The sequence below is a fragment of the Panthera pardus genome, unplaced genomic scaffold (assembly GCF_024362965.1).
Source record: "Panthera pardus isolate Hobbes unplaced genomic scaffold, ASM2436296v1 HiC_scaffold_6, whole genome shotgun sequence".
Lineage (NCBI taxonomy): Eukaryota > Metazoa > Chordata > Mammalia > Carnivora > Felidae > Panthera > Panthera pardus.
Genome location: NW_026526991.1, coordinates 11694756 through 11713280, shown reverse-complemented (window position 1 = coordinate 11713280; position 18525 = coordinate 11694756). Strand labels below are relative to the sequence as shown.

The 18525-nt window shown below is 58.4% G+C and overlaps 1 protein-coding gene across 1 annotated transcript in view; it reads right to left on the bottom strand.

Moving 5' to 3' along the window:
• MYH9 (myosin heavy chain 9) overlaps positions 1 to 18525 on the bottom strand; it is a 92619-nt gene that overhangs the window by 19617 nt on the left and 54477 nt on the right. Inside the window, 16 exon segments of the mRNA XM_053895544.1 lie at positions 433 to 541; positions 1395 to 1555; positions 3253 to 3322; positions 4056 to 4177; positions 4492 to 4685; positions 6828 to 6942; positions 8778 to 8951; positions 10658 to 10729; positions 10731 to 10832; positions 11748 to 11900; positions 14013 to 14131; positions 14969 to 15064; positions 15856 to 15999; positions 16345 to 16443; positions 17049 to 17112; positions 17636 to 17728. Coding sequence (XP_053751519.1) covers positions 433 to 541; positions 1395 to 1555; positions 3253 to 3322; positions 4056 to 4177; positions 4492 to 4685; positions 6828 to 6942; positions 8778 to 8951; positions 10658 to 10729; positions 10731 to 10832; positions 11748 to 11900; positions 14013 to 14131; positions 14969 to 15064; positions 15856 to 15999; positions 16345 to 16443; positions 17049 to 17112; positions 17636 to 17728 — 1887 coding nt within the window.

Here is an 18525-nt window from a genome sequence, read left to right as displayed (position 1 = left end):
GATTGAGCCCTGCGTCACAGAGCCTGCTTGGGATTCTCTCTCCCTCTCTGCCCCTCAACCCCGCCCCCCCCCCCCCAATAAATAAATAAAACGTTAAAAACAAAGCCGGTGAACGACTGCGTGCGGATTCTGACCCACTGCCCCGCGGCCGCTTGGGGGCACAGCGCGGGCAGCACGCAGGGCCGTCACACCTCGGGAGCTGCTCTGAGCCCGACGGCAGGCTGGGCCGCGTGTACCAGGCACGACACGGCTTGCACACTCCAGACCGGGCGGGGCAGGGCCGCCTCGGGCTCACGCGGTCAGGGAGCCACCCCTGGGGCTGTGAGTCCCGCACAGAGGCCGGCGTGAGGTCGCTGTCCCCCTCTGCCGCAGCTGGGGCCGGCAGAGCGCCCACCGGGCCACGGGGAGGTGGGGCCGCCTTCCAGAACCCACCTTGGTGAAGAGCCGCCACCACTGCCAGTTCCGCAGCTTCAGGTAGGCGGCGCAGTTCCTCTGCAGGACCTTCATGGCCGTCAGCTGCTGTTGCCGCTTGGCGAAGGCCCTGGGTGGAGAGACGCGGTCAGGGTGGGGGACCGCAGACCTCTGGACAGGAGTGTAGCGAAGAGGCCCGGCCTTGGCGCTGAGTCCTGTGGGTGACCCCACAGAGGGCGACAAGGACCCCGACCGCCCTCCTTCACCAAGGGAGAAGTGGGTTCGAGGGGTGAAAGTCCCTCGCGAGCTAACTAGGTCCGAGTCAAGTGTGACGGCCGGTGGCTGAGGACATGTACTGACTTTAGCGTCCCACCCTCCTGCCACCTGCTACCGGGGGCTTCTGATTGGCAGGAAAACGTCAGCAGCTGACGTCCTACAAAGGGGGGCTCAAGGTGTCGACCGGGGGCTTCTGGATAAATGAAGGCTCCGTGGGTCCGATACCACAAACCCCTGTTCTGTCCCCCAGTGCTCACAGCTCACGTGGAATGTACGTCCTTCAGCACAGACCCGGTCAGGAGACTAACGTGCAGCTCCCACACCCACTGTCCTGCAGCACGTGAGCCCGACTCTCAAAGGAGCTGCTCTGGACCCAAGGACAGTCTCCGGGCCCCGGGAGCACAGGGGACTCTGGGGACGACCAGGTTCCGGGCATCATCCCCACAAGAGGAACTTGCAAACAGGACTGTTTGGGACAGGCAAATCCGAGCACAGAGTCACCCCCTTCCCAGCCCGTCACCTAAAACCTCAGACATAAACTCAGAAGGCAGGGAGCAGGGAGCTCCACGTGGGCATCCCTTGGACCTCCGACTGGCGTCAGGGCATCCCAGGCCACCAGTTCCCAACAGTCCCCTGTGCAGCAGGAAGGCTGCGAAGGGCCCGCGCACAGGCAGGCTGGGCGGAGGCGGGCCCCTCTAAGGACTTACTTCCTGGCCAGGTAGCCTCTGCAGCAGGCCTGGAACCCGATGATGACGTCGGTGATCTTCAGGTCCCGCTCCTCCTCCAGGTGGGCCAGCACGCCGGCCCGGAAGAAGACCTTACTCTGGCCGATGCGGTACAGGTTGCTGTCCAGCTCCAAGGCTTTGATCTAGACGGGAGCGGAGCAGGCCGTTCACCACGTGCCACCACGGGGCCCTCAGAGCAACGCGGAGAGCCAGTGGTCTGTCCCCGAGAGGCTGTCTGCCAGCGGCCGCTTCTCCGCTGGGCGGCCTGTGCGGCCCCGGGGCCAGAGAAGGCGGGCTCGGAGGATGCCGGGAGGAGGGGCAGGTGGCTTCCCACACACGGCGCAGTGACGCATGAGACGGCAGAAAGACACAGAACCTGGACGTTAAAGGGACCTGAAGACCTCTCCTTCGACCTCCCGCCCCCGCACACCGCGATCACAGACTACCAATGCCCAGCCGCGCTGCCCTCAGAGAGAGCTGGCTGAGCGTCGTCAACCTCCTCACCCAGGACTAGGACACGCTCCAGTTCAGGCCAAGCCCGGCACAGACGCTGACTGGGTGCCTGGGGCTTTAGCCTCTGGGAACCCACCCTCCCTCAGCTAGAAGATGGGTATAAGGCTTTAATTTTTTTTTTTTTTTTTTTTTTTTAAGCAGTGAACAAAGAAAGCAAGTCATAGTGCCTCCTCCCCAGGACAGCTGCGGGAACTGAAAGGAGAGCAAAGTGCTCAGCCTGGGGCCACACGTACTGGGTAAGGAACAGATCTCAGCGGCTAGTACCATCACCGAGTGGTTTCGGTGCGGCACAAGGCTCTCTCGTTAACCCACCGGCAAGGGGCCGCCTGTCTTCCTGGGAGAGGAGGGTTCTGCACTAGCTCTGAAAAGGCAGAGCCTGCAGTGGGCGGAGTCAGGTCCGAGGGAGCTTCGGGGCCCACAGACGCCCCGGTCATCCCGGAGGAAGGGGAGGCTGGGCCAGAGCCAGCGTGGGTATCTTCCCTGCCTGCACCTGAAGGAGGGGCCTTTAACCTGGACAGCCACTAACTGAGTCTCCTGGAGAAAGGGTGGCCCAGACACCCTCCACCGATCACGCCTTCTGTCCCACGGGGTGGGGCTGGTGAGCGCGGGACAGTGGGGAACGGTTTCCTCCCTCCTACCCCACCTCCCTCTCCCTCCCTGACGCAGAGTCTCCCACACAGTCGGCGTTGGATTCCTTCTTCCCTCTTCTCTTTCTGCCAACGCCCTAGCCCATCCTCCCTCCTCTTTGGGAAGAATGCCCAGTAAAGGAGACCAAAGGCAGTGGCCGCTAACCCTGGACCATCGGGAACAGCAGGACGCCCACAAAGTAGGAAGTACGACAGAGTGGGATCGGGCCCCGGCTTGGCTGGCATCGCCACAGGCCGTCCTTCATCCCGGCAGAGTTCAGAGTGCCCAATGCACATCAGGCACTGCTCTAGGGGCCGAGAGGAAACGTCCGGAAGCATGGACTGCGCAGGTTGGGACAGCTGCAGTGCTCCGGGCCTGCTCCCCTGGTGGGGAAGCGCCCTCTGCTGACCACACTGGGCGTGACGATCAGAGGAGATATGAGCAAGAAAGCGCGAGAATGTGCCCCAGAAGAAGGGAGAGCCCCTCCTACGTCAGAGCCCTGCCATGGCTGGAGCACCGGTGTCCTCTACACCGCCCTGGTCCCCCGCTCGGAGCGCCTGGCAGGATCAGGACCAGAGCAAGAGCAGGACCACGGAGCACAGGCGTCATCGGGTGAGAGGGGCACTTGTCCGGGCACACGGGCACCCTCCCGCCCGAGGGCCCACCCCCAGAGGGAGGCGCAGGTGGCAGCCGTACTCACCATGAGCACACACGCCTGCTTCCCGTCCATGAAGCCCTTAGGAATGGAGTTTGGTGTCAGGATCTCGTATCTGAGCGAAAAAGAGCAGCCTGGTCAGCCATGCTTGCACTGGACCCTTGCCTGGATTCCACGTGGCCTGGGGCGCACGGAGAGAGGAGGACGGGCCCTACGGGCAGCACAGCTAGGCTTCTCTCCCCCACGGTCTCCCGAGGAAGGAAGACATTTGGCAAATCCCACCCCGCTCTTTTCTTAGCCTAACGGCACAGAAAGGCCGCCTGCGTGTTTTCCAGAAAGTGAATGGAAACTCACGTTGGACTGTTTCTGCCACTCGAGGGCGAGCTTTAGCTTGGGCTCCCCGATTGCTAACTGCCCACTGTCCGCATCTCTAACCCGGGAAGGCCGCGCTCCCCTTCTCCCCCCGGGTGCCGCAGGGCCTCGAACGCGTGGGATGGCCCCAGAAACAGGGCTGGCACTGAACGCAGTCGTGAGGCAAACAGGACGGTGTCATCAACGCCCCTCTCTGTGCGCACGGCCAGAGGCTGCAGCGCTCTGCAATCTCCATTTTTCTACACAGTTCCTCTAACACCCCAGTCTCCGGCTGATTCCTTTTGAATTTCTCTTCCCGGTTCCTCCAACAGCAGCAAAGCCTCCCAATCACTAGGAATAAAAATCCCTTCTCACACAGAGGGCGGCACAGAGAAGGAGCGGGAGCGGGCCGGACCTCAGCTCTCCGTGGACGGGGACACCGCTCCCTGGCCCGGGTGCCCTGCCCCCGGAGACGCAGCCTCCCGGCCGAGGCTCACCGCTGCCGGAACTCCTGGAAGACCACCCTGTTGGGAAAGCCCTGGCGGCAGATGCGGATGCCTTCCAGAACCCCGTTGCAGCGCAGCTGATCCAGCACCAGGTGGGGGTCCAGTTTGCCAGCCTGGAGAAACAAATAACGTGCATGTGGTCTCGCCCCCGTGTGGAGGATTGATGGAGAAAGGCAGGGCAAGACCCCCTCCGGACTCAACGGGAGAACAGCCCCGGGTAACGGGCATCGCTGCGGCCCGTGGGTTTGGACAGCCACGTTACCCGACCCAGGTCTGGGAAAGGCCACAGAGAGACGGTGTGCCCAAGCAGGAAGGCGGCTACGATCGCAGCCGGGGCGGGGGCGGGGGGCCTTCACCGAGGCTCTCAGGGTGTGTGGGGAGGAATCAGTTCTGCCCGGGGAGACAGACAGGGGCCTAGCACCCGCACCTTCTTCTCGTGGTTGGGGATGATGCAGCGGACGAAGTTGGGGTTGGTGTTCCGCAGCGTGGCCATCAGCTTGGCCAGCTGCTCCTTGTAGAGCTGCCCCACGGTGCGGAACATGCCCTTCCGAGTCTTGAAGGCCCCAGGCAGCGCCGTCTCCGACATGCCGGCCACCTGGTCCAGGCCGATGATGCGGTCCACTGTGGAGACCACCCAAACAGCACATGAATACCCAGTGGTCCTAGCCGGGGGGGGGAGTGGAGTGACAGGAAAGAGACAGACAGACACCTGGACAGAAGGAGGGGAGACTCCGGAACAGAGGGACCACTTCTACTTAGAATCTACACAGAGAGCTGAGATCAACCTCAAACGTTCAGCAAACTTGATGTTGTGAACAGGAAGCAGGAAAGGGTTGAGAGAGCCGGCTAAGCCATTAAGGGGGACGGTCTACTGGCCAACCCCACGTTCACATTAACCATCTTCGGCCCACTGTGGAAGCTTCTATTCCCAGAGAGATGCGATAAAGCTTCCAGGCTATGCCGCTAGGCTGGTTCTAAGGAGGTGTTAAAACCTGACCTGCAGAATCCTCTAGTCCCATGGTCCCGTTAAAAATACAAACAAACAGGGGCACCTGGGTGGCTCAGTCGATGAAGCATCTGACTCTTGGTTTCGGGTCATGACCTCACGATTCATGAGCTCGAGCCCCTCACCGGGCTCTTGCACTAACAGTGCTGAGCCTGCTTAGAATTCTCTCTCCTTCTCTCTCTGCCCTTACCCCACTAACGTTCTCTCTTCCTCTCAAAATACATAAATAAACTTACAAAAAAGTTTTTTTTAAACCCAACCAAACAGACAAAACAAAAAAAACAATCAGTATTCTGAATTCCCACTGACCTTTGCCGTAAAGCTACCTGCCATTGTCTATAGGACTCTGGATGATTCCCTCTCTGTCCGGGAGCCTCCCGTGCAGAGCTCCCTAAACCAGGGACCCGGGACAGCATATGGCGTCAGGAGCAGAGAGGTCTCAGGAACTAATGCTGCCAACGCATATTCTGAAGTCTGAAGACCCCCTCCCGCCCTTGCATCTTGCCAGGTCTCCCAGCTCACGGGTCTTCATCGTCTAAGACGCCCTCCAAGGAAGCAGCCCTTGCCGCCAGGGCGCACGCCCGGAGCCATGAAGGAACTGCTTCCTCCCAGGTGAGACCAAAGTAATCAGCAAACCTCACCAAAGTGGCCAGTGATTTGAGGTCAGTTTTAAGCCAAGAGCCAATATGAACGTTGAGGGCTTCTGCTACTGGATGTAAAAGCTTAAGGCTTCTGTGCCAAAGTCTGCTTCCTATTCCTTTGCGGCCAGACCTCTAGTATTTATTTGAAGACGGCAGAAAGAACAGGTGCTCAAGACCGAAGCAGGCAGCAAGGACAGACTCGATGATCCAGTCAATTAAAATGGGAGGCATTTCTGACCTTAGGAACCCGGGGCCCGTTTTACCGGCTACAGAGGGTTTCCCGCGAGCGGGTGGCTTGTGGCCACTCAGGTTGCCCGGAGGAAGGTCGGATGTGCCCCATAATAACCGGCCGTTTCATGTGAGTGCGTCCTGCCCCCTGGAGGCCCGGCCCAGAAGGGGCAGGCCCTGGTTGAGAGCCCTGCACGAAGGCACAGAGGCGATTTTAGCCTTCAGGTGCACGTACGCGGGGCAGGGGGCGCACAACATCTAAGTCTCATGCTGAGACAGCACAGCCATTCAAGCAGCGTCTCACGAGCATCTCTGCACGTGCATTTCTGAGGAGCATATGAATTTTCACACTTGCTGTTTTCCGCTTTCAAGATCCATATAGATCAACATCGACAGCTTGCCCGCGAGCCGGGGGCCGGACTGGGGAAGAGGACAGTCAGGCAGGAAGAGCCAACGGGGGAGGGCGGGGGGGTAAGAAAATCTGAGCAGAAGCGTGTCTCACACAGCCCCGGATGCGGCACACACAAGGGTCACCCCTCCGGGTGGCCAGTCACCTGGTTCTAGGTGGAGAATGGGAAAGCGTTGATAGAAATAGGCTCTCTGAGTGTTCTGCATCTCTGCAACAGAGAGGTTAAAGCAAAACCAGGCAGGAGGAAAGGAGGAACGGACGGAAACAAGGAAAGAAAACAACTCCAGAGCCACCGGCCTGCCAAGGAGAGGCGGAAACGCAGTAAAGTACGGGGGGGGCGGGAACCTGTGTGGCGAGGCTTTGGGCCGCCTTGTCATTCCCACGGGTGGAGGCCACCCGGCCTGCGTCAGGCGGACCCCCGCCCCGTGTCCTGGGACCGCAGGGAAGGCGGGAAGGGAGAGGGGGTGCAAAGGGCGTACCGTCCTTCCACAGCTCCGAGACGAACTTGTCGGAGGACTGGTGCAGAAGCGTGGCGATGTTGTCGTTCAGGGGGTCCATGTTCTTCATCAGCCACTCGTCGGCTTTGTAATCCACCTGCGAGGGTCGGGGCCGCGCGGGTCACAGGCTGCTCTGGGGACGCCAGCTCTCACTGCGGGCCCCGAAAACCAGCCGGCCCCGCGGGGGCTGGGGAGAAGCCTAACAACGCCAACACCCCCTGAGCTGGTATTTCCTTGCCAAAGAAAGAAACTGAGGCGTGGCAAGGGCGGTGTGACACGGGAGGGCGAAAAGCTGCACACACGGACATCCAGCAACGGGGGACTAAGAGATCTATGTTGCAGCCAAGGTAACAGAACAGTCTGTATTATTATTATTTTTTTTTCCTAATACAAACATAAAGAAAACAACCCTAGCAGGACATAACCAAAGTGTTCCAGTGTTTCTTTTTGGCAACAGAACAAGGACTTTTGCGATCTACCTATTTACTTATTTTGTTTTTTCTAGGACGCCCGAGTTTTCTCTGAGCTTGCACGATTGTTGCCTTTTCCAAAATACATGAATGGGCAATCCGCTGTACTTTCACTGTGAAGCTTCCCGAACAGTACAGACGGCGTGCGGGCCACCTTGGCCTCCCGCTTCCCAACGCACGGCACCGCGCAGAGGTGACCCCTGCTCTCGGGCCACTGCTCCTGCACGGCCCCTTCTGGAGGTTCTCCCACACGCACACTGGCGATGAGGTGTGTGACCCCGGCTTCTTGTTCCCTAGGAGCACAGTCACCTCCTGGGAAATGACAAAAGCCGCAGGGACGGCGTTGTGGCCACCTGGGCACAGCCGGCAGGCTTGTCCCGTTAGCTGCGGTGCCGCAGCCCAAGCGTGGACACACGTGGACACTTTCGTCGCTCAGGCTCGCCCCAGCGGGCTTTCAAGGGTGCCCGCTATTTTGCGTTATAAATAATGCTGCAACAAGAGCGCGGCAAGCGTCGCTGCACGTGCATTTCTCACAAAGGGAGAGGTGGAAACACAGGTTCAGGGACATTACCTTAGGTGACTACAGATACAGGGTTTTTTAATGAGTATTTTTAAAGGCAAGAGCTGCGCACTTCGGCAGCTGTAGGGACCAGGCGGGCCGAGTGGGAGCGGCCGGGCAGCGTGGGGGCCACGGGCAAGGGCAGCAGGCGGGGACCAGGTGTGGCTCAGGGTGAGCGACGCGAGGGGGTGGCTCTCCTCGCCTGATTCGCCACCTGCTCTGCCTGCAATCACTAATTAGGAGCGTCAAGCAAGCGACACGGAACTTGCTGCAGCCAGCTTTATTCTACGCACAGACCCCTGTGGACTCAGGGTACCCTCTTCGGTTAGGGATGAAGGCAGCTGTGCCATTTTGTGGCCGAGCAGGCTCGGTGATGACCAAGCCGTCACCTACAGTGGTGGCCCTGAACCAGGACGACTGTCCCCACTCCGTTTGGCGAAGCCTAGACATTTTCGTCACGTCTAGGGACAGTGCTGCTGACCCCTGGTGGGCAGAAGCCAGGAGTGCTGCTAAACATCCCACAAAGCACATGACGGTCCCGGGCGATGCACGTGGTCCAGCCCACAGGGTCAGGAGCACAGAGGCGGAGTGGCCCTGCCCCACAGCGCTGACCTATGCCGAGCACCGGGCTTCGCAAGCTCATTTAATACATGTCACCGTGCACGACAGCCGTTTCCTATTTCCCAGATGAGGCTCAGAGATGTTGACTGGCCCAAAGTCACACTACTTAACGAGTGACAGAGTTCTAGCTCAAACTCTAGAGTCGAGGCACACTGCTGGGTGAGTCATTAGACAAGCAGTGCCCCCCGCCCCCCGCCCCACTCCCTGGGCTGCCCAGCTCCTCAGCCTAGACGGAAGCATCTCCACCTGTCCGGCACCTTTCCGTGCAGGTGCTCCCCTCACCTTGCCTGCGTAGTGGATGATGCAGAAATCAGCTTTGTCCTTCAGTTGCTTGGGCTTCTGGAACTTGGGGTGGGTGCCCTGCTCCTGTACCACCTTCTCCACGAAGCTCTTGTCGGTGGCTTTGGGGAACCAGCATTCCTCGTCCAGCAGGGCCAGGATGCCAGGGGGACCAGCCTGGAAAATGCACAGCATCACACAGGTGAAGCCTGACCTGGCGAGTGCACCCTACCCCTGCCCTCTCGGGAAGGCAAAGGTCAGTATTCAAAGCCCCAGAATCTCAATAGAAGGTAGACAGCCTGTGCCCCCACACTCCAGGTAAAAGCAGCATTAGCGAAACTCGATTCAAGAGTTCTAGGTTAGGGGTGCCTGGGTGGCTCAGCCGGTTAAGTGTCCGACTTCAGCTCAGGTCATCATCTCACGGTTTATGAATTTGAGCCCCGCATCAAACAGTTGGCTGTCAGCACAGAGCCCGCTTGGGATCCTCTGTCTCCTTCTATCTCTGCCCCTTCTCCTCCCTCTCCCTCCCTTCCTCTCTCTCTCTCTCTGTCTCTCTCTCTCTGTCTCTCTCTCTCTCAAAAATAAACGCACACAAAAAAAGAGTTCTAATTTAAAATGAAACTTCTGGGGTCTAGTCTGTGGTTGACACATCTCAGCCAGATGATCCATCACGGAGTTTCTCCAACCTAGTGCCCTGGAAATCCCCGGTAGGTCTGATGGACGTGTGCCATGACCGCATGCCCAGAGGCTGTCCTCACAGGTGCCTCTGCCCCTGGAGTCACCCTGAGACACCGCCCCACATGCTGTGTCTGCACCACTATGTGGTGAGATGCAACACTTAGGTCAAGTCCTCCGAGGAAGCCCCAAGTACACTCAATTGATAAAATCAGAAAGCGGACTCAAACACCATGGAGACTGGCTGACAAGACTCAAAGCCAGATGGGATCTTGTTCATTGGAAAACTCGACGGATTTAAAAACAAAAAAACAAAAAAAAAAAAACAAAAAAAACCCCAACTCATCACAAAAGTAAATTGCTTCACGTTAGGATCGTGGGGTCTTTTAACCCCTGCTCCCCGCCTTGACCAGTAGTTTCAAATGCACCAACTTCTTCCTAGGCTTTTCCAACTACTTAGCAGTTCGGGGTAACTCTGGTGTACACATTTTCAGTAGCCCAGGACTCCGGGAAGATGTGGGGTCATTCAGCACTTTAACCCCATCAGGAGGGATACAGACGAAGAAACAGCTCAGGCTCCATTAAAGAGCACACCCTGTCCAACCTAGACCCCAAGGGCACCTGGCAAGAGCTTTCACTCTGAAGTGAAGGAAGAGGGGACATTAAAGAGCACACCCTGTCCAACCTAGACCCCAAGGGCACCTGGCAAGAGCTTTCACTCTGAAGTGAAGGAAGAGGGGACGGCTCTCTGGTCACCACCACCCGCCAGCAGCCAACGCTCTGGGGCGGGAGCTCTGGTGCTGAGCTAGTCCTGAGGGGGCAGACGGCGCTTCAGCACCTGTACGAGGAACAGCACTCCACGCCCTGGGTCTGCACAACCTACGCTGCCGCAGAAGCATCCGGGGATAGGATGTTGCGACCTAAAACCAAGCCTGTTTCCTTAAGACAAAGGCTTGTCGCGCCCGCCCCTTAGGTAAACACTGGGTGGTCTTCTGGGACTGAAGCACCAGCCGCATCCCCACCTGGTCGGCAGCTGGGCGAGGCTCCCAGGCCGCAGGTCTGAGCCCATGACCTTATTCTTGCAGGTGACACCGCCAGGGAGAGGAACCAGACACGCCCCCTCCCAGCCCCCACGGCCAACACGGCGTGTCCTCGTGAGGGGACGAGGGACCAGCCGGGTCTGAGGTCTGGGCAGGTCTGGCTCTTACTGGCTTCTCGATGAGGTCGATGCAGGGCTGCAGGTCGAGGCCGAAGTCGATGAAGTTCCACTCGATGCCCTCAGCGCTGGTACTCCTCCTGCTCCAGGATGAACATCGTGTGGTTGAAGAGCTGCTGCAGCTTCTCGTTGGTGTAGTTGATGCACAGCTGCTCGAACGAGTTGAGCTGCAAGGAGGAGGCCACGTCAGAGGGCTGCCCGCCCGCCGCAGAGCCGCAGCGCCTCGGGAAGGAGGGGACGGGTGTTGAGCGCTGGCCCCGGGGAGCCCGGATGGGCGGGCGCCTTCCCTCATCAAACCCAGAGCCGGGGCTCCTGTGGACCTTTCTAGCAGCCTGGCAGAACCTCTCTCAGAACAACGTTTGGAAATGAATAAAACAGTTTGCGAAGGAAAGAAGTCCTGTTGAAACGCAATTACCCAAGTACCGTGACATACTAATGACATACATAACAAGCACAGGCTGTGGGCGTCCCAACTTGCAACATTTTGAAGTGGAGGAACATAAATGATGTTACAACGTCCCCACAGCAACTGCTGTGATGTGCAAACATCTGATTTCCACCGGAGACAGACCCCAAGCGCTGCTCAGGCAACTGCGGTTTCGATACGTTGCTCAACTCACGATGAAAAAGAAATGCATCACCTCAGTGACACGTTAGTGAAAAATAAAGAGATGATTCCCCACCCCCGCCTCCCAAAGTTCACGGCCTCTCCGAGATGTGCCATGGACCCCAGGTTAAGAACGTCTGATCTACTGTAATTATCATTTTTTTCCTACCAGACTTCAGTCTTCATGGGCAGAGACGGTGTCTTGTCCCAATGCCCAATAAATAGTTGCCAGAAGAGTAGTAAAATCTCAGAAAGCACCTGCCCACGAACAGAAGGGCAGCTAAACGGTCCCGCTCTCTCTAGCCCTGCTGCTTGGGAGTGGGCATGTTTACTTAAACTTAAAATACGGCCCACTGATGTCTCCTGCCTCCATGTGAGGCAGGAGGTGGCCCGCTCAGACTCCTGTTGGGGCCACAGGAAAGAAGACGCCCAGCCAGGGAGAAGGTGGCCAAGGAGGCACGAGGGAGGAGCTCACATCAAAGATCTCGAAGCCAGCGATGTCCAGGATCCCGATGAAAGAGGCGCCCTGCCTCTTGGTCTTGTCCAGAGCCTTGTTGATCCGTAGCACCAGCCAGCGGAACATTCGCTCGTAGGTGGCCTTGGCCAAGGCCTCAATGGCAAAGTCAGCCTGGTGGGGGAAGGGAGAGGACACACCCCAGGGGACAGAGTGTCAGGTACAGGAGCCTTTAAACCTGGTAACCCTTTGCTCCAGCAAACCCACCTGCAGGGATCTGCCCCAGAGAAACAGCCCTCAGGATGCAAAAAAAGCTTCACACACAAGTATGTTCGCTACAATGTTATTTATAATGACAAAAAGTTGAAACAGCCTGCGGACCCAGCAATGAGGCATAGCATCAAGTACTTAGATATTTGCAAAAAACTTTCTAAAATAGATGGGGATTGGGGCGCCTGGGCGGCTCAGTCAGTTGAGCGCCCGACTTCAGCTCAAGTCATGATCTCACGGTTCGTGCGTTCGAGCCCCACCTGGGCTCTCTGCTGTCAGTGCAGAGCCCGCTTTGGATCCTCTGTCCCTCCCCTGCTTATGCTCTCTCCCGAAAATAAATAATAAAAAACATTAAAGTAAAAAATAAAATAAAAAGTAGGGACATACTGAGGTATCTACAGAAAAAATGATAGGACGTGTGAGGTTCCCTTCAAATAATGTGCGAGGCGGGGGGATGGGGGAATAAGGTTAATGATGAGCCAAGACTGGCCGGGAGTCAGTGACTCGACGCTGCCTGAGCAATGGGCACACGGGGCTCAGTACCCTATTCTATCGTGCAAATGCTTGAACAGGGTGACAGCTAAGTTTTAGAAAGAAAAAAGCCTTGCAGGAAATAAAGAGCTGGCTGATAACTGTCACTGGCTAGGACTGTGATCGTTTCGTCTTTGCTCTAGACTTTTCTATATTTTCAGCATCTGCGGTAATCGTGCAGTAGTTTCATTGTGGAAAAATAAAGGTTCTTTAATTATTACGGAAATGGGGGCACCTGCATGGCTCAGTCGCTTGAGCGTCTGACATCAGCTCAGGTCACGATCTCCCTGCTCGTGGGGGCTAGCCCCACATCAGGCCCTCTGCTGTCAGCACGGAGCCCGGAGCCTGCTTTGGATCCTCTGTCCCCCTCTGTCCGTGTCCCTTCCCTGCTTGTGAGTGTGCTCTCTCTCTCAAAATAAACAAACATTAAAAAAAAGAAGAAGAGGGGTGCCTGGGTGGTTCAGTCGGTTGCGCGCCCAACTCCGGCTGAGGTCATGATCTCACAGCCTGTGAGTTCGAGCCCCGCGTCGGGCTCTGTGCTGACAGCTTGCAGTTCGCAGCCTGGAGCCTGCTCCGTGCTGAGTCTGTCTCTGTGTCCCTGCCTCTCCCTCGCGCGTGCGCACGCGCTCTCTCTCCCAAATATAAATAGACATTAAAAAAATTTTTTTTTAATTATCAGGGAAATGAACAGTTAGTGACAACTGTGGTCTTTTCGGAACAATGTTCTTGGCTGTGGTGGGGTGGCTCTGTACCAGTGACGGTGAGAGCCACCAGAGTGGGGCTACAGCGGACGGCACCTTTAGGGAAGAGTGAACTTGAGCGCATTTTTGGGAGATGGTACCACCCGCGCCGACAGAGGGGCCTGGCGGGGCGGGAGCTGGGCTCCCGGGGGAGGCTGCGGCTGAGGGACATCGCTGCCGTCTCTCACCACGCACAAGACAGCAGGCAATGGAGAGCCAGCTTCTAGGCCCGGGCTTGGAGGGCGGCTGCCGCCGTCCTGCACCTGAGCGAGCTGTGCTAGAGACACAGCAGGTTCCCGTTTCACTCTCTACCAGGACGGGACTTGCCTCCGCACCCGCCGACCGATTGGTCTCGAGGTCGCCCTGGCGCAAAGAGGCTCAACTGGTAAAGGTGGTCCTTCCTGAGCGAGGGGCCTCGGGTCACTGGGCCTCTGGCGGCACACGGACACCCCGAGGCCAGTTTTCTCATGTTCTCACGGAGGGTAAACACCACCTTGCTCCCTGAGCTGCGGTGAGGGCTGAATGAGGCACCTGGCCAGGCGCCTGGCACAACAGTGGCCCAGAGCAGGCCCCAGAGAGGCCACCGCAACGACCCTGCTAAGGAAGCGCGCCCCCCCCAATCCGTCCCCCCCAAACCCCCCCGCCCCAGCCAGGGGGCGTACTTCTTCCTTAGTCTGAGCCTCCTGGATGAACCCCCCCCCCCAAGGCCCCCCACCTCCTCCTCCCCCGAGGCCAGAGGGTGTACCTGTTCCTTAGTCTGTGCCTTCTGGACGTAGTCCCGTCCCACCTTGATGCGCGGGGTGAGGATTCCTCTGGTGAAATCTGTCACGTTGATCCCCAGGAGGTGGGACACTTTTTGGGCGGCTGGTATTTTCCGAAGAGTAAGGAAGGGAAGGGAGAGAAGTTTTAATTAACCCCAAGAGAACGGGTCCCTCTGCTGGAGCACGAGGTGGTGGCTGAACAATCATCACCGGGACGACCGGCTCGGGGCCCCTCCGCAGCAGGGCACGGAGTCCTCGGCTCCCCTGTTAGACCCAGCAGCCATGGCGACCTGCACCCTCACCAGCCACGAGCGGCCGGGAGGCCCCCATCCTGCCTGGGGGCCCAGCACCGGTTCCTCCGCACAACCTCAGCCACACAGTGCAAGAGTGCGTCCCACCCAGGGACAGGACTGCGAGGAGCCGGCCCCGATCCCGCTAAGGGGCACAACGGCACACATCCCGCGGGAACGCCTTCTACGCCCAGACACCCACGTGTTCAGTCTTTTCAGAAGCCCCTCAGAAGGGCGCATTAAGGCTGATCGCTTAAGTGGGGCCATTTGCAGGACTCAGGGGGACAGTGGCGGCCGAGGCGTTTCACGGTCCTGACGTGTTCACGGGTAAGGCGCGCACTGAGACGGAGAGGCCGCCGACATCGCTGTTTTAACTGGACAACTGGTTTGGCCTCCACGACAAAAGAGGGAAGCCCTGGTCCATATGATCAAGGGGTTTTCTAAGTCATTCTGATGCCGCCTCCCCGAAAAAGCACTAGGGTCACGTTCGCGTACAGTTTGCAAAGAACCCGAAGTGATAGCCAGCCAGAGATACACAGGAGACGAGAAACGGAGGACGGTCTGGAATTTCTACCAGACTTCTTCTCCTGAGCAAATCCAAGCCCAGACACCAGGCCCCACATTCCAGGTGAGGCGCCCACGGGTGTTACCTGTGTTGTCAGGCATGGATGCCTGGTCGGTGTTACGCTCCTTCTTGAAGACGATGTTGCCGAGCTGAAGAACTCCCGAGATGACCCTCAGCAAGCCTTGGGGTGCAACCAAAGGCAGCTCAGAACCAGGCAGGGATTGGAATAAGCCCCTGGGTGGAGGCAGCCGCTCCCCTCCCTGGGGGGGCGTGGACAGGACAAGCCACATGGTGGGCACAGCCCCCCTGCAGGGCTCACGGTCAGGGCCTCGGGCAGACCTCGGCTTGGGCAGCCCTATGCTTAGATCCAAGCTCTGTTAAAACTCCTAAACCTTCTAACTCTGGGCCAAGGACGTGCCTCTGGCCCAAGGGCCCACTGTCTGTTTTTATAAGTAAAGTTTTATCGCACAACATTGTACCCACCGTTTGCATATTATCTGTAGCTGAGCCAAGGTGGCTCCGACCCTCACGTTAGAGAACAGGGTGTGTTCTCCCTGTCCCCCACTCTTTTGAAAACAAAGCCTGAAGGCCTCTTTGCCCTCTTTCTGGGGAAAGAGGAAGACACAGGCATGCTCCACACTCCACCAATGCAAAGATCCTGGCCCCTTTCCGACGAAGCAGGAATATTCCCCTCTCAGCAAATGCGAGGACCGGAGCAGGTAAGCACCCGTCCTTTGTCCTCCTGTGCAGAAATGCCCGTGGTACCACTGGGAACAGACAACCCTGACACTCAGATACGAGGTACTGCTTCATGCCCACTCGAGGCCTTCCTCCTAGCCTCCACAGGACTCCCTGAGAGCCAGAGCCAACAGGAAGCGCTCCCCGGGCCCGTCAGCTGCCCCGTGCCTCCTAGGGCGCGATGACCAGCCTCCTGCCTCCCCTCCCTCCCCCACAGGAGGGCCAGCCTTGTACCCATTTGTTCCTCTTCTGGGATGCCCATAATCCTCATGGCCTCCATGGTCTCCTGGAACATGTCCTTGTCCTGCTGCCCCGGGATGGTGACGTGCCCGTTGGACAGGAAGCGGTATTTATTGTATGGCTCCAACAGGAGATCAGCTGTAAGGAGGGTCAGTGAGGGGCTGTAACCAGGGTTCAAGTCAGCACTGGGGTCTCAGAGGTTTGGGAGAATGGGAGGCACCCCTAAGCCCCGAGGTACCCCCCAGAACTACAGAGCAGCCAGGAATGCCCTCTCCCCGGCGTGAGACTGACATTCACGTAGCCCCCAAGAGCGTCAGGGCCCCGTGATTCACAGAGGCAGGCTCGACCGCCCTGACTTTCCTCTGGCGTGCTCAAATCAGAACGCCGAGGCCTCGGAAGGCTGGCGTTTTCGTTTCCCAAGAGGAACATGTGGCCCGACCAGGGCCCGCAGCCCGCGCGCCAGGCTGCCGGCCCACTACTCACTCTTCAGGTGCTCTCCAGCCCCAGACAGGAGGTAGTAGAAGATGTGGAAGGTCCGTTCCTCCTTGGCTTGGCGGATAGCACGAGATTTCTCCAAAAGATCTTGGCAAACGCTAAGGAACTGCGCAGGCAAGCAGGACGGAAGGCCACTCCCACCCGCCCCACCCCCATCAAAAGTGACTGGACTTTGCCAGGCAGAAAATGGCAAAATCGAACAAAAGCAAACCAAATCGGCTCCTTCCGGGGGCACAGCCTGTCCAAAAGCAGCTCTCGCACTTGGGAGCCCTGTCTGGGTAAAGAGCCCCCTCCCACAAGGGGCTGGAGCACAGAATGTTCCCACCAGCAAGGCTACGATGCCTGTGCCAGGGAGAAATGAAGGAGCATCCACTCGAACCCTGCCCCTCTGGGAACCACACTGGAGGGTCTTCTGTCGTCCCATCCCTTTCGAAGCAGAACTCTGTCCTGCCAGTAAAGAAAAACCTGAGCTCGGGGTTGGGTGTTCCATGAGTTTCTCTGGGTACTCTTCCTGAAGCCATAGGTAAGGTGTCCTAACAGGCCCGTAAGGAGGAAGCTGTGGAATCAGGAGGCAGCTTCCTCTCCATCAAAGTCTTGTCCCTCCCCTCTAGACGCGGGACTCCAGGCCCAGGACTCCTCTCCATCAAGGTCCCGTCCCTCCAGACAAGGTCTCGTTTCCAGACCAAGGATACAAGTCTCAATGTTGGCTCCCACGATGTAGCCATTGACATCAAAGTTAATGCGAATGAATTTGCCCTAAGGAGAGACAGATGAAGAGAATCAGAAGCCCGGTCCTCCAGTTTCTAGCTCCTGCGGTATAGTCTGAAGAGGGAAAATCAAGAGACCGTGCCCATGTCGGAGGCCAGGGGCCCATGCAGTGCACTGCATGGGTACTCAGGACTCAGCGCTGTGCTGCTTAAAGCCTGGGCCAGGACAAGATCCAGAGATGCCCAAGTTCATCCACTGAGGCGCAGGAGTGCTCCTCGGTCTTTCATCTGGCTGTTGGCTACAACAGGACAAGGAGCGGGACCGGCAGGTAACTCCCCACTGTCCCTCCTTTCCCCCCAGTTCTCTGCCACCTGGGCTGAAGCAGCCACGTGTGCAGGTCCCCACCAGCTGGAGCTCACCCCAGCCTACTCCCCGCCACAGGCCGGGAGGCAACCAGGTCCGAAGCTGCCTCACTTTCTGAGGTGAGAGCGGCAGCTGGAAGGCGATGTGTGCCAAAGCCGTGGGTGGGAGCCTGAGCCCCGCGAGCTGGGCATGGCCGGCCACTACTCACAAATCGGGAGGAGTTGTCGTTCTTCACAGTCTTGGCGTTCCCGAAGGCCTCCAGGATGGGGTTGGCCTGCAGCAGCTGTCGCTCCAACTCGCCCTGGAAAGGAACCCGGGGATGCGGTGAAGGCCAGGCAGTGGCTCGGGTCGTCGAACCTGCTCCGCCAGGCAGGGGGGCCGGTGGCAGAGCTGTGCCTACACGCCCAGCACGCCAGGAACAGAGGGCGTTCCGGCCACGCCAGCCACAGCCTGGTCCCTGTGTCACTCGGGAGCGACCTTCCCACCGGGTGTTGAACTTACGTCGCCGGACTGACCGATCAGCACCCCCAGGAAGGGAAGGTGGGTGGCTCCCCCAGCTCGACTCTGGAGGACGCGTCAGGAAGCGGCACCGTTTCTCCCCCTGCGCAGAGCCCCCCCCGCCCCCCGGAACAACGGCTTCCCTCTGCCCTCTCTGCCCGACACCCGACAACATTTTTTTCCTTTTCACAGGACAAGGCGAGAAGGAATCAGCTCCATAAAAGACACCAGCTCACTTCATCCGTGTCCTGATAGACACGGCACTTTCCCTGCTGGACCCTGTCCCGCCACCTACCCACCCCCACAGACGTGCTTCCAGAGTGTCCAGCGCGTGAGCCGGGGATCAGTGAGGCCCACCACGGGTTCTAAACTGTTTATCGACAACACCAATAAACTCTACTTGTGGTCCCAAGCCACACATGTGGCTGACACACCCTAAGCCTCCCTATCCCCGGATCCTCAGGATAGGCAAAACAGGGTGGCCCCGAGGTCATCCGGCAAAGCAGCCGCCAACTCGCGTCTTCTCCGACAGGTGTCAGTCACCGCCCTGTCCCCCAGCCCTGCGTGGGGCTCTACCCCCGCCAGCCTAGATCAGTTTCG